This window comes from Epinephelus lanceolatus, chromosome 20 (assembly GCF_041903045.1).
Source record: "Epinephelus lanceolatus isolate andai-2023 chromosome 20, ASM4190304v1, whole genome shotgun sequence".
NCBI classification, from domain to species: domain Eukaryota; kingdom Metazoa; phylum Chordata; class Actinopteri; order Perciformes; family Serranidae; genus Epinephelus; species Epinephelus lanceolatus.
The window spans coordinates 736918-750643 of NC_135753.1; the positions used below are offsets into that span (position 1 = coordinate 736918).

General features: G+C 40.6%; 2 protein-coding genes across 2 annotated transcripts in view; both read right to left on the reverse strand.

Moving 5' to 3' along the window:
- The window catches only part of arhgef4 (Rho guanine nucleotide exchange factor (GEF) 4), a 463081-nt gene that overhangs the window by 425896 nt on the left and 23459 nt on the right, over positions 1-13726 (reverse strand). The gene's annotated exons all lie outside the window — the stretch shown is intronic.
- Positions 5685-9102, reverse strand: LOC144458973 (uncharacterized; the record flags this gene model as incomplete). The annotated part of the gene is made up of 1 exon (XM_078163003.1): positions 5685-9102. A coding segment is annotated over one exon (915 nt), but the record flags the coding sequence as incomplete, so codon positions are not given.

Sequence of the window (13726 nt, forward strand, 5' to 3'; positions counted from 1 at the left end):
TTTAATGTAGGTCCAATATCACTATATCTTAAATATTAATTTGTCATACTTTTCCTTTAGATTCTGGCAGAGTTCTGTCGCTTGTCAAGCAAAAACCTGAATACAGAATTCTTCAAAGAACTTGACAAATACACTCCTCGCTTCTTTGAGATTTTCAAGAGCAAGGGGGGAAGTGTTGGCCAGAAACTTCAGAAGTATCTGCAACAAGTCAGACCGGAGGTAAGTTTCTCAGATACAAAGTAATTAATTTTTCACCATGTGGGGAGCAAAATACGCAACCCCATTGTGTGTGCGGAGCTATTAATTGATTGTCCTTTAACACAGGAGTGATGTGTGTTTGACATGATTTTTCAGAGTACAGATATTACTGCGAAGCGAACGGCAGTCCTCCGTGGCCTTCCTCTGATCCTTGGAGATGAGAACACAGACTTCTTCAAGACATGCTTTGTAAGTCGTCTTTATTACTATTTTTCAATTCCACACCACAGGATGTCCACTCTATTTAATCCTGCTCCTTATGTTACTTTGATAGCTTTAGTTTTAGTTACTTTCCTTCCACTCAGCCTGAATCAGTGCTACTGTACTTCTTACGTGATGCACTGATGACCTATCCCCAATCAGAACACTTTAGTGGTATCTGCTGTCTTTCAAAAGGATTCAGTCGCAGTTCCCTAGCGTCACCCCATGTGAAACCCAAATGTCTTCAAGAACAAAAAAAGTACAATTAATTTCACTTAGCTGATTTTAAGTACTTTCACTTAGCTGATTTTAAGTAGAGGGGTTCTACTGATATCTCTTATGACCGTATAAAGTGCAACACGTAGTTAAACACAAAAATGTTATGAACTTTCCCTTGCAACAACATCAACACTTATTTATCGCTGATGCTCTTGGGAAGTGCACTCGCTATACTGTCACAGGAGGCTGATGAGTGGACTGCCATAGGTGTGACAGCTGCAAACTGTAGGAGTTTCACATTCCTGTACTACACTGGAAGTTTCCTCATCAGCCTCCTGTGGTACGTTGTTACGTTGTACTTTTAGTGGCTGTTTTGTGTTTTCTGCCATATAAATTCAAGGTGACATCTGATATGTAATTTTGGCGTTATTGCTGCTATTGTTGTTAGGACTGCGAAGACCCAGACATGTCTCACACCCCCATTGGGATCCTGATCATCATTCCTGAGGACAGACAGACTTCCCCTGACTCACTCCACCTTGAGTCTGCAGGTACTGCAATCATTTTGGAAGGAAGAATTGTCATGGATGACCTTGGAAATCTTCCACATGCTATGTGCTTGCTCTTTGGACTTACTTACGCTCTGAATTTGGAGTACCCTCAACAACTGAAGTACACCTTTGACTTCATTCAAAGGGTGCTTCTCTCACTTGGACATAAATCCCTAAAACCAAAAATACAATCACTCAAAAATCTTCTGATGCAATGAGTGAACGTGTTCACGATGTGAATGTGACGTGACATGGGACACGTTGATACCTTTACCCTTATTGGAAAAGTGATTTTCTGTTTTTGTTTGATTCTTTTTTGTGGGAGGGAGCCTCATCGCACTTTCAGACTACTAAATGGTTTTATGTTCATGAGGAGAAACATGAATACCTACTTTCCTTTTAGCTTTTCTTTTTGCTTTTGTGTTAATGCTGACATGATTGTGGTGATATTGATTGCCAGCATCAGGTTCTTTAGCCAGTTATCTCAGACTTGATATCTGTTGAAAGATATATCTGTTGACTTAGTATCTGTTGAAAGTCAATCTCTAGTGCAGTGCTAAACTCATCCACTAAGAATTTAAATCAGAAAGCTCTGAGCAGGTTTCAGCGGGAGCTGTCTTGAACATCAGGATTACAGTTGCACATTCAGTTGATATAGTGATCTTATTTTGCAGTTATGCAATAGGTGGATTGGAAACAGAGTTGAGCTATATTTGCTGTTCACTTTATTGATGTTAGGGTAAATGTTAGGCCCTGTAATTGACAATTGAGTTTATCTATAGTTTGTTTCACACCATAGTCAACAGAGATATTTAAGCAGGGATTGTCTAAGTTTTAATGACTGAGGGCCGTTTTAGGGACTCAATATTAGATTGAAGGCCGCCCTAGAAAAAAGTCACATGTCACTTTTTTCTGAAAAAGTCTATGGAAAAGTTAGTCTTTATATTACATACAAAGTTGGTTAAAAAAAAGGTTAGTGTTTATATTACATACAAAGTATGTAACCACACTTGAGAACCCCTGTATTTAAGGTAAACTTAAGTAGTTTTCAGCCTGGACCCTATTTCTCCATGTATTTGTGTTCAGAACAAAAAAAAGTTTAATTATTAAACTTTGTTTTCCATTCAAACTGTTGTCTGTTGTCTCTTCATTTCAATAACTTATCACTTTTGGTTCAGCTTACTTGAACATATCAAGGCAATCGGTTTCCTGATACTTTGCTAGTAATGTGAACGCTTAAACTTTTAAGGATAACTTATTTTTACGAGTACTGCTTAATTAACATAACTCACAAGTTTAAGTAGTCAAAATTGACATTTTATAGTCAACCTAACTAAGGATTTTGAGTTAACTATACTCAGGTTTACTGCCATTGTATGAGTTGTCTGAATTAATATTTTTATAGTTAACCTAATTAATGATTTTGAGTTAACTTCACTCACGTTTACTACCATTATCTGAGTTGTCTTCAGCTATACCACCTTAAAATGAATTAGCTACTTTACTTGGAGATTTTGAGGCAATCGGTTTCCTGACTTTTTTTAAGTAAAGTGAACTTATTACAATTTACAGTGCAATAACAAGGAAAAGAAACCAGATGGAAGACATATACACGCAAGAAATCCAAAACAAATTGGTGTACACTAAACAAAAGCCCTATGAAGAAGGCAGCAAATATACAAAATACTGGCTTAGAAATTACTGAAACAACAGGCAGATAATATAAGATAAAGGGTCCCAAAACTATGGACACCCACCACCAAATAAAGGAAAAGTAAAGACTGTTAAAAGGAATACTATGAAAAAATTTCACAACCTGAGTTGTGACCAATGACCAGAAGATGGAGACACTACTCAAATTAGTACACTTGCTAACCCTTACAGAAGATCAAAATGAAATACAAGTCTCAAGGATAACAAAAGAGGAAATGTACTCGGCCATAGTCACGTTAAACGCTAATAAATCCACTGGCACAGATGGATTTATCTCAGAGTGGTATTAGAGGATCCAACACCTTTTTTGTTTTTTTACTACTTTTATTAATTTAACTGGGCTCTAACAAAAAGAGAAACTCCAGCTTCATGGAAATAAGTAATTATTTCAGTTCTACCTATGGGAAAAAAAAGATAAATGAAATTGTTCAGTCTGAAGACAAATTAGTGTGCTTAATCTAGATTACAAATTTATTACTGCAAAAACATGTAAGCATTTTTTTACCCCAAACAATCAATATGGACCAAACGTGATATGATATGATACATGCATATATGTGTATATGTGTATATATATATATATATATATATATATATACACACATATACAGTACAGGCCAAAAGTTTGGACACACCTTCCCATTCAATGCGTTTTCTTTATTTTCATGACTATTTACATTGTAGATTCTCACTGAAGGCATCAAAACTATGAATGAACACATGTGGAGTTATGTACTTAACAAAAAAAGGTGAAATAACTGAAAACATGTTTTATATTCTAGTTTCTTCAAAATAGCCACCCTTTGCTCTGATTACTGCTTTGCACACTCTTGGCATTCTCTCGATGAGCTTCAAGAGGTAGTCACCTGAAATGGTTTCCACTTCACAGGTGTGCCTTATCAGGGTTAATTAGTGGAATTTCTTGCTTTATCAATGGGGTTGGGACCATCATTTGTGTTGTGCAGAAGTCAGGTTAATACACAGCCGACAGCCCTATTGGACAACTGTTAAAATTCATATTATGGCAAGAACCAATCAGCTAACTAAAGAAAAACGAGTGGCCATCATTACTTTAAGAAATGAAGGTCAGTCAGTCCGGAAAATTGCAAAAACTTTAAATGTGTCCCCAAGTGGAGTCGCAAAAACCATCAAGCGCTACAACGAAACTGGCATACATGAGGACCGACCCAGGAAAGGAAGACCAAGAGTCACCTCTGCTTCTGAGGATAAGTTCATCCGAGTCACCAGCCTCAGAAATCGCAAGTTAACAGCAGCTCAGATCAGAGACCAGATGAATGCCACACAGAGTTCTAGCAGCAGACCCATCTCTAGAACAACTGTTAAGAGGAGACTGCGCGAATCAGGCCTTCATGGTCAAATAGCTGCTAGGAAACCACTGCTAAGGAGAGGCAACAAGCAGAAGAGATTTGTTTGGGCCAAGAAACACAAGGAATGGACATTAGACCAGTGGAAATCTGTGCTTTGGTCTGATGAGTCCAAATCTGAGATCTTTGGTTCCAAACGCCGTGTCTTTGTGAGACGCAGAAAAGGTGAACGGATGGATTCCACATGCCTGGTTCCCACTGTGAAGCATGGAGGAGGAGGTGTGATGGTGTGGGGGTGTTTTGCTGGTGACACTGTTGGGGATTTATTCAAAATTGAAGGCACACTGAACCAGCATGGCTACCACAGCATCCTGCAGCGACATGCCATCCCATCCGGTTTGCGTTTAGTTGGACCATCATTTATTTTTCAACAGGACAATGACCCCAAACACACCTCCAGGCTGTGTAAGGGCTATTTGACCAAGAAGGAGAGTGATGGAGTGCTGCGGCAGATGACCTGGCCTCCACAGTCACCGGACCTGAACCCAATCGAGATGGTTTGGGGTGAGCTGGACCGCAGAGTGAAGGCAAAGGGGCCAACAAGTGCTAAACACCTCTGGGAACTCCTTCAAGACTGTTGGAAAACCATTTCAGGTGACTACCTCTTGAAGCTCAAGGAGAGAATGCCAAGAGTGTGCAAAGCAGTAATCAGAGCAAAGGGTGGCTATTTTGAAGAAACTAGAATATAAAACATGTTTTCAGTTATTTCACCTTTTTTTGTTAAGTACATAACTCCACATGTGTTCATTCATAGTTTTGATGCCTTCAGTGAGAATCTACAATGTAAATAGTCATGAAAATAAAGAAAACGTATTGAATGAGAAGGTGTGTCCAAACTTTTGGCCTGTACTGTATACAGTGTACATATACATATATATATACACACACATATACACACACATATATATATATATATATATGTGTGTGTGTGTACACTGTGCAGCGCTGAACTTACTTTTGAAAGCTCTGCAATGGATGAAGAGTTATCTACACAACATCTCTTCATTGAACTGCAAAAACCCAAATAAAGTTGGATTTATACTCATGCAGCAGACCCTACCCTGTAGCCTATGTATGTCGCCTACACCGTTGTGAGCATTAATAGATATGCAGTGGTTTGTCTGTGTCACTCTGCAGTTACACTTCCAAAACATATGCTGCATAGTTTAGTTGATTCAAAATACACCCAAAATGCACATTAAATCAATCAATCAATCAATTTTATTTATAAAGCCCAATATCACAAATCACAATTTGCCTCACAGGGCTTTACAGCATATGACATTCCTCTGTCCTTAGGACCCTCGCAGCTGATAAGGAAAAACTCCCCAAAAAAACCCTTTAACGGGGAAAAAAACGGTAGAAACCTCAGGAAGAGCAACTGAGGAGGGATCCCTCTTCCAGGACGGACAGACGTGCAATAGATGTCGTACAGAACAGATCAACATAATAAATTAACATTAATCCATATGACACAATGAGACAGACAGAAAGAGAGAGAGAGAGAGAGACAGACAGACAGACAGAGAGATGCAGGACAGAGAGATGCAGGACAGACAGTAATGACAGTAGCCTACAACAACATTAATGAAAGTAATGATGTTATAATAATATTATAATTATAATTCTGGTTATTGTGGTACAATATGTTGAAAGTATATATAAATGTCCGATAGTATACATATGTGACAATAATCAGAATCAGAATCAGAAAACCTTTATTGTCTCTTGCAAGAAGCAACGGAAATTTGTCTTTGACGTGCTCACAAATGTACATAGAATAAAAACACAAGTTAAAACACAGTTTAAACATAGAACATCAATACATAATAAATACAATGATGACATTAAAAGATTTCATTGTGAGTTGTTGATGAGGTTGATGGCGGATGAAATGAATGATTTTTTTACTAAGTTTAATCATATGTGTATAATAACAGTGGAAGTATGACTAGTGATAACAGCAGCAGCAGGAGGCATCTGGCAGGACCACGGCAGCAGCACAACCACACACGTCACACTATCCAGGCACCGCTGCAATATGAGTTAACCTGTGAGACAGTGGAGCACAAAGGTTCCGGAGAAGAAGCCAAGTTAGTGACATGCAGTGGTGTATTATAGGAGGTCCCCCGGCAGACTAGGCCTAAGTCAGCCTAACTAGGGGCTGGTACAAGGCAAGCCTGAGCCGGCCCTAACTATAAGCTTTATCAAAGAAGAGAATCTTAAGTCTAGTCTTAAATGTGGAGATGGTGTCTGCCTCCCGGACCGCAACAGGAAGATGATTCCACAGGAGAGGAGCCTGATAGCTGAAGACTTTAGGGACCATGAGTAACCCTGCATTCTCAGAGCGCAGTGTTCTGGTGGGATAATATGGCACTATGAGCTCAGCATTTAGCATTTAGAGCTTTATAAGTTAACAGTAGGATTTTAAATTAAATTCTGGATTTTACAGGGAGCCAGTGCAGAGAAGCTAAAACAGGAGAAATATGATCTCGTTTCTTAGTTCCTGTTAGTACACATGCCGCTGCATTCTGAATTAGCTAGAGAGTTTTTAAGGACTTACTAGAGCTACCTGATAATAGGGAGTTACAGTAATCCAGCCTAGAGGTAACAAAAGCGTGGACCAATTTTTCTGCATCTTTTCGGGTCAGGATAGGCCTAATTTTTGGAATATTACACAGATGAAAAAATGCAGTCCGTAAAGTTTCTTTTAAATGAGAATTAAAAGACAAATCTTGATCAAATATTAATCCGAGGTTTTTTATGGTAGTGCTAGAGGCCAGAGCAATGCCATCTAGAGAAACTATGTCATCAGATAAAGAGTCTCTGAGTTGTTTGGGGCCAAGAACAATAACTTTAGTTAATTGATTACTTTCTTATGGCTTCATCGATAAATACAACTGTATATTATCCGCAAAACAGTGAAAATTTACAGAGTGATTTCTAATGATGTCACCTAAAGGAAGCATATATAGAGTAAATAGGATTGGTCCGAGCACAGAACCTTGCGGAACTCCAAAACAAACTTTAGTACGTAAGGATGATTCATCGTGAACACAAACAAACTGAAAACAATCAGAAAAATAAGATTTAAACCAGCTTAGTGCAGAACCTTTTAGGCCAATTAAGTGTTCCAGTTTCTGTAGCAGAATTTGATGGTCAATTGTGTCAAACGCTGCACTAAGATCTAATACAACAAGTACAGAGACGAGTCCTTTGTCTGAAGCAATCAGAAGATCATTTGTAATTTTAACTAGTGCTGTGTATGATGCACTCTAAATCCTGACTGAAATTCCTCAAATAAATTATTATCATGGAGAAAATAACACAGCTGGTCTGCGACTACTTTCTCACGGATCTTTGAAAGAAAGGGAAGATTAGATATTGGTCTATAGTTGGCTAACACCTCTGGATCCAGGGTGGGCTTTTTTTAGGAGAGGTTTAATTACAGCTGTTTTAAAAGACTTAGGTACATAGCCTGTTAATAAAGATATATTGATCATGTGTAATAAGTGAGTGTTAACTAAAGGTAAGACTTCCTTAAGTAGCCTACTTGGGATGGGGTCTAAGAGACACGTTGATGATTTAGATGAAGAAATCACTGCAGTCAATTCTTGAAGAGAAATTGGGGAGAAGCAATCTAAATATATAGTAGGTCTAAAAGCTGTGTTGAGGGCAGATAGGTACTATCTGAGGACAGGAGGTCATGAATTTTGCCTCTAATAGTTTTGTCATTAAAAAAGTTCATAAAATCATTACTGCTAAGGGCTAAAGGAATACAAGGCCAATAGAGCTGTGACTCTCAGTCAGCCTGGCTACAGTGCTGAAAAGAAACCCGGGGTTGTTCTTATTTTCTTCTATCAAAGATGAGTAATAGTTTGCTCTGGCATTGCGGAGGCCCCTCTTATACATTTTGAGATTAGACGAGATTCTTCCAGTTTGGTTAATCGCCAATTCCTTTCAAATTTTTGAGTTATTTGTTTTAACTTACGGGTTTGAGAGTCAGCGAACTTTCTTTGCTTTGTTAACTTCTTTTTAAGAGGGGCTACGGAGTCTAGTGTTGTTTGCAGCGAGCCTACGGCACTATCAACAAGATGATCAGTTCGGGAGAGTTTAAAATCGGTACGGGAATCCTCGGTTACTGAAGGATATGGTATTAAATTTAACGATGGAGGAATCATTTCCTTAAATTTTGCGACAGCGCTATCTGATAAACATCTAGTATAGTAACTGTTGCTGAGTGGCGTGTAATCAAGTAAAAAGAAATCAAAAGTAATCAAATAATGATCCGATAATGAGGGATTCTGTGGACAGACTGTTAGGTTATCAATTTCAATTCCATACGTCAAAACTAGTTCGAGGGTATGGTTAAAACAGTGAGTGGGTTTATGTACACCCTGACTGAAGCCAATGGAGTCTAATAATGAGATAAACACGGTAGCCAGGGAGTCATTATCAACATCAACATAAATGTTAAAATCGCCCACAGTAATAAATTTATCTGATTTAAGAACTAAACTGGATAAAAACTCTGAGAATTCAGATACAAATTCAGAATACAGGCCAGGAGCACGGTACACTATAACAAATAAAAGTGGCTGCAAGGTTTTCCAGGTCGGACATAAAAGACTAAGAACAAGGCTTTCAAATGAATTATAATCTAGTTTAGGTTTAGGGCTGATTAACAGAATAGAGTTAAAAATGGCTGCAACTCCCCCTCCTCGGCCGCTGCCTCGAGGAATGTGGGTATTATGAATCCACTGGGAGGAGTGGATTCATTTAGACTATCATATTCGTCTTGACACAGCCAGGTTTCAGTGAGGCTGAGTAAATCAATATGATTATCTGATATTAATTAGTTTACTAACACTGCTTTAGATGATAGAGACCTGATATTTAACAGTCCGCATTTAATTCTTCTGTTTTGTCTTTCTGTCACAGAAGAGGTTTTAATTTTTATGAGGTTGTTATGCACAACTCCTCTTTGTTTAATTTTAGATTTAGATTATTTAGGTGGTCGGGGGACAGACACCGTTTGTATAGAACTATGGGTGGGTAACTGCACTAAAAGCTCAGAGAAGTGTAAAAGAATTCGACTCTGAGTCCTGATCTCAACTCTGGGTTGTCAGGGTTTTGAATTACTAATAAACTTTGCCAGGTTTCTAGATATGAGTAGCTCCATCCAAATTGGGATGAATGCTGTCTCTCCTAATCAGACCAGGTTTTCCCCAGAAAGTTTGCCAATGGTTAAAGAAACCCACATTGTTTGCTGGACACCACCTGGACAGCCAGCGATTAAATGATGACATGCGGCTAAACATGTACAGTGGTCAGATTTGGGAGGGGACCAGAGAAAACTACGGAGTCCGACATAGTTTTAGCATATTCACACACCGAGGCAACATTAATTTTAGTGTCCTCCGATTGGCGTAACCGGGTGTCATTGCTGCCGACATGAATAACGATCTTACTAAATTTTCGTTTAGCTTTAGCCAGCAGTTTTAAATTTGATTCAATGTTGCCCGCTCTGGCCCCAGGGATACATTTGACTATGGCCACTGGTGTTCCTAACTTCACGTTCCTCAGAATAGAGCTGCCAATAACCAGAGTTTGAGTGGGGAAAAGTGGTTAGAAACATGAACAGGCTGGTGGTGAACCGTGGGCTTCGGCTTGGAGCTACCCAGCCTCCTGGCTGCATGGAGGTTACCGGGAGACCGCTAACAGAGGCTATGCTATGTGGCTCCGCACCGGCTACAGGGGGCTGGCTGACTACTGCAGCTACCGAGTGATTTTCTATGCTGTGGAGCCGCGCTTCTAATTCACTGAGCCTTGCCTCCAACGCAGCAAATAAGCTACACTTATAACAATTACCACTGTCGCTAAAGGAGGCAGAGGCATAACTAAACATCTGGCAAACCGAGCAAGAAAGAGCAGAAGGAGAAGCCATCACTAAGCTAATGTAGCTAACAAGGCTAGTAACGTGCAAACAACAGCTAAGAGATTAGCAAGAAAGTCATAAAAAGGAGGAGAGCTACAAGTGCTTAAACAGAACTAGTGTGGGTTAAGACTTGAATTAGATGTTAAGCAACTTAAGTATTCACTAGAGCAGCACAGAGACGCTGTCACAGAAAACACCGGAAATGATGCAACATGCTTACCGCAATACGTCAGCACGTCTCTCAAACTAGGAACTAGTGATCTGTAACCAATTACATTTCAAAAGAAACCTTCACAATACACTAGTCCTACTCCAGGCATATACTTTTGTTTTTCTGGTTTAAATGAATTATAATGTCATACTAAACTGACATTAGCCACTGTATATGGAATATGAGCAATGGTTTTAGGCCTCTAAGACCCATTGCATTTAAATGACAGTTCAGGTTAAGATGGCTTTCCAAAGGCAAACATTGAATTGATCAATTCGATGATATTTGTAATTTTTGATTTACTCAGTAATCCAAAAGAAAACTCTTACAAAGTTTCTTGTAAAATACACTGCTCAGAAAAATTAAGGGAACACTTAAATCACACATCAGATCTTAATGAACGAATCACTCTAGTTGAAAATCTTTACTTATGTACCTTGTATAATTTGTTGAGAACAAAATGACATAACAACAGGCAATGGCAACCAAAATCATCAACCCACTGAGGGCTGGATTCAAAATAACACCAAAAATCAAAGTAAAAAAACTGAAATGGATTTAGGTGAGGAGAATGACATTGTCCTGCACCAGGAGGAACGCAGGGCCCATGCACTAGCGTAAGGTCTGACAATCGCTCTGAGGATTTAATTCCAGTACCTAACAGCAGTCGGGTACTGTTGGCTGTGACATGGAGGTCTGCGCAACCCACCAAGGATATGCCTCCCTAGACCATCACTGCCCAACCTTGTATGCTGGATGGTGGTACAGGTAGCGTAATGTTCACCATGGCGTCTCCAGACTTGTTCACACCTGTCACATGCTCAGTGTGAACCTGAAGAGAATGGGGGGCCAGTGGTGGACCTGCCAATTGTGGTGTTCTCTGGCGAATACCAGTGGAGCTGCATGGTGCTGGGCTGTGAGCACAGGTCCCAATAGAGAATGCTGGGCCTTCATGCCACCCTCATGGACTCTGTTTCTGACAGTTTGATTAGAAACATGCACACCAGTAGTCTGCTGGCGGTCATTTTGTTAGGCCCTGGCAGTGCTCCTCTGGTTCCTCCTCCAAAAGGAGCAGATTCTGGTTCTGCTGCTGGGTTGATGTCCTTCTACAGCCTTGTCCAGCTCTCCTCATGTAACGGCAGGTCTCCTGGTATCTTCTCTTGAGACTATGCTGGGAGACACAGGAAACCTTTGTCACAGGGTGCAGTGTGTCTGTGTGTGTGTGTGTGCGTGTGCATGTGTGTGCGGTCCGTAGGGGAATCCTGATTGGCCCATGCTGCTTGGAGTGGTGAGCCCAATCCCCTTCAGTCAGGTGATTGAGAAGGCGCAGGTCAGGTGTGTGAGAGGAGAGACAACAGACGCTGTGGCAGAGAGGAGTGGAGTGAAGCGGACAGAGACGGGCCCGAAGAGCTCGGAAAACCACAGAGTGCCAACCAGCCTATGGCCGGATCGACCGAACCTGAGAGGACAGGAAGAGCCTCTGCAGCTCGACCGCACCAGGAAGGAACAGCAGTGGAGAGACCATAGACGCCTGCTGCTACATAGAGGGAGGCATGCCACGTGGGGAAAGTGGAGGGGTGAACGCATGCTGCATGTTTGATTTTGTGTACTTTGTGATTTTCCATTTGCCTAAGTTTGTGTGATTATTTTCCTTTGCTTTTTGCTTGATTTATTGCACAGTGCACTTAGTGTATATAATTTCATTGTATATAATTTCATTGTGTGATTAATATTATTTTTGGTGTTTTTGGTTTTGCTAGTTGGCCACCCCTTACTTAAAGTTAGACCATATTAGTTCATTCTGTAGGAACGTCTGATGTTAAATAAGTGAGAACTAAAGGGTCTGCTGATTTGGGTTCTCCCTCTTCCTTTCCTCCTGCATCTGCCAGAACCAGACGTCGCACGTGGTAGAAGCCGTTAAGCATCCAGGCGCAGCAGCTACCCGCAGATTGGACTTTTAAGCACTTTGCACCTTGGACACTGGGACACTGCTGACATCCATTGGACTGGTTTTAACCTTGTTTTATTATCCAATTTTAACACTGCATTTTTATTCTGTTTTTGTCATTTATTTATTTCTTTTGTTAAAATACTGTCTCCTAAGAACTGGTGTCTGCGTGCTGTATTGAGTCAACAAACCTCCCCAGTAGAATTTTTAACACTATTTAAAGAAACTTAAACTTTTAGCTGCCTTCACAGGCGTGACAAATTTTGGCGTTGTCGGCAGGGTTTTTACTGGGTTGAGTAACTGACTCTTACAGCATGCAGGGGGCAGACGCACCAGTTTTGATGATGCCATTTGTTATGGGGGGCCCGTGGATGCAGAAATTTACTGGTGGGTGTTCTGAAGCTAAGTTGGGGGAACGGAAACTTCATGTGGAGACTATGCTTAGCTTCCAGCCACTAACTGACTCCCAAAAAGCAGACTTTGTATTAGGCTCATTAGAGGGAGAGGCCAAGAGGGAGATATTGGCTCTGGAGGGAGGATACAGAGATACTCCCAAGAAAATATTTGATGTACTTTTTACATTGTATGGTGACAACACGCATGCTTCTATCCTCAGGACTCAGTTTTTTAACTGTAGACAAGAGCCACAACAGTCACTGAGATCCTTCTCTCTTCATCTGCAAGAGCTCTTCTCCAGGTTAAAGCAGAAAGACAATACAGGGCTTGGTGAAGGAGATGTACTTCTGTGGGACCAGTTCATCATGGGGCTAAGAGAGAGCCCCATTCGCCAACAGCTGCGTCGGCTGGTGAGAAAGACCCCCACGCTGTCCTTTGACGAGGTCAAAATGGAGGCCCTTGCATTGGAGGAAGAGCAGGAAGACAACTGACCTCCCTCTACCTGCCTGGTAGTGGAAAAACAGGCAGTCTGCCCCCAACCCACGGTAACAGACTGGAAACAAGAGTTCAAAAATGAAATCCTTCAAGAGGTAAAAGAACAAACTCCACACACACCCCAGTGCAGAGAGCATTTTTTAGTAATCCCGATGGAAATAGTTCCAGGGCTAGACCAATAGCTGGCTCTTCTAGGTATAAATGGGACTCACAGGGGCATCCAATTTGTAACTCCTGTAGCGAAGCTGGGCATGTCAGCCGTAATTGCCCTTCTAGGTCACCTCACCAGGATTTTTAGTTTCCCCAGCCACTGTAAAAGTAGACAATGAAGATGTACAGTGTTTACTTGATACAGGTTCCCAAGTCACACTCTTTAGTGAGGGCCTTTGTAATGACCTCTTTAAGGATAAA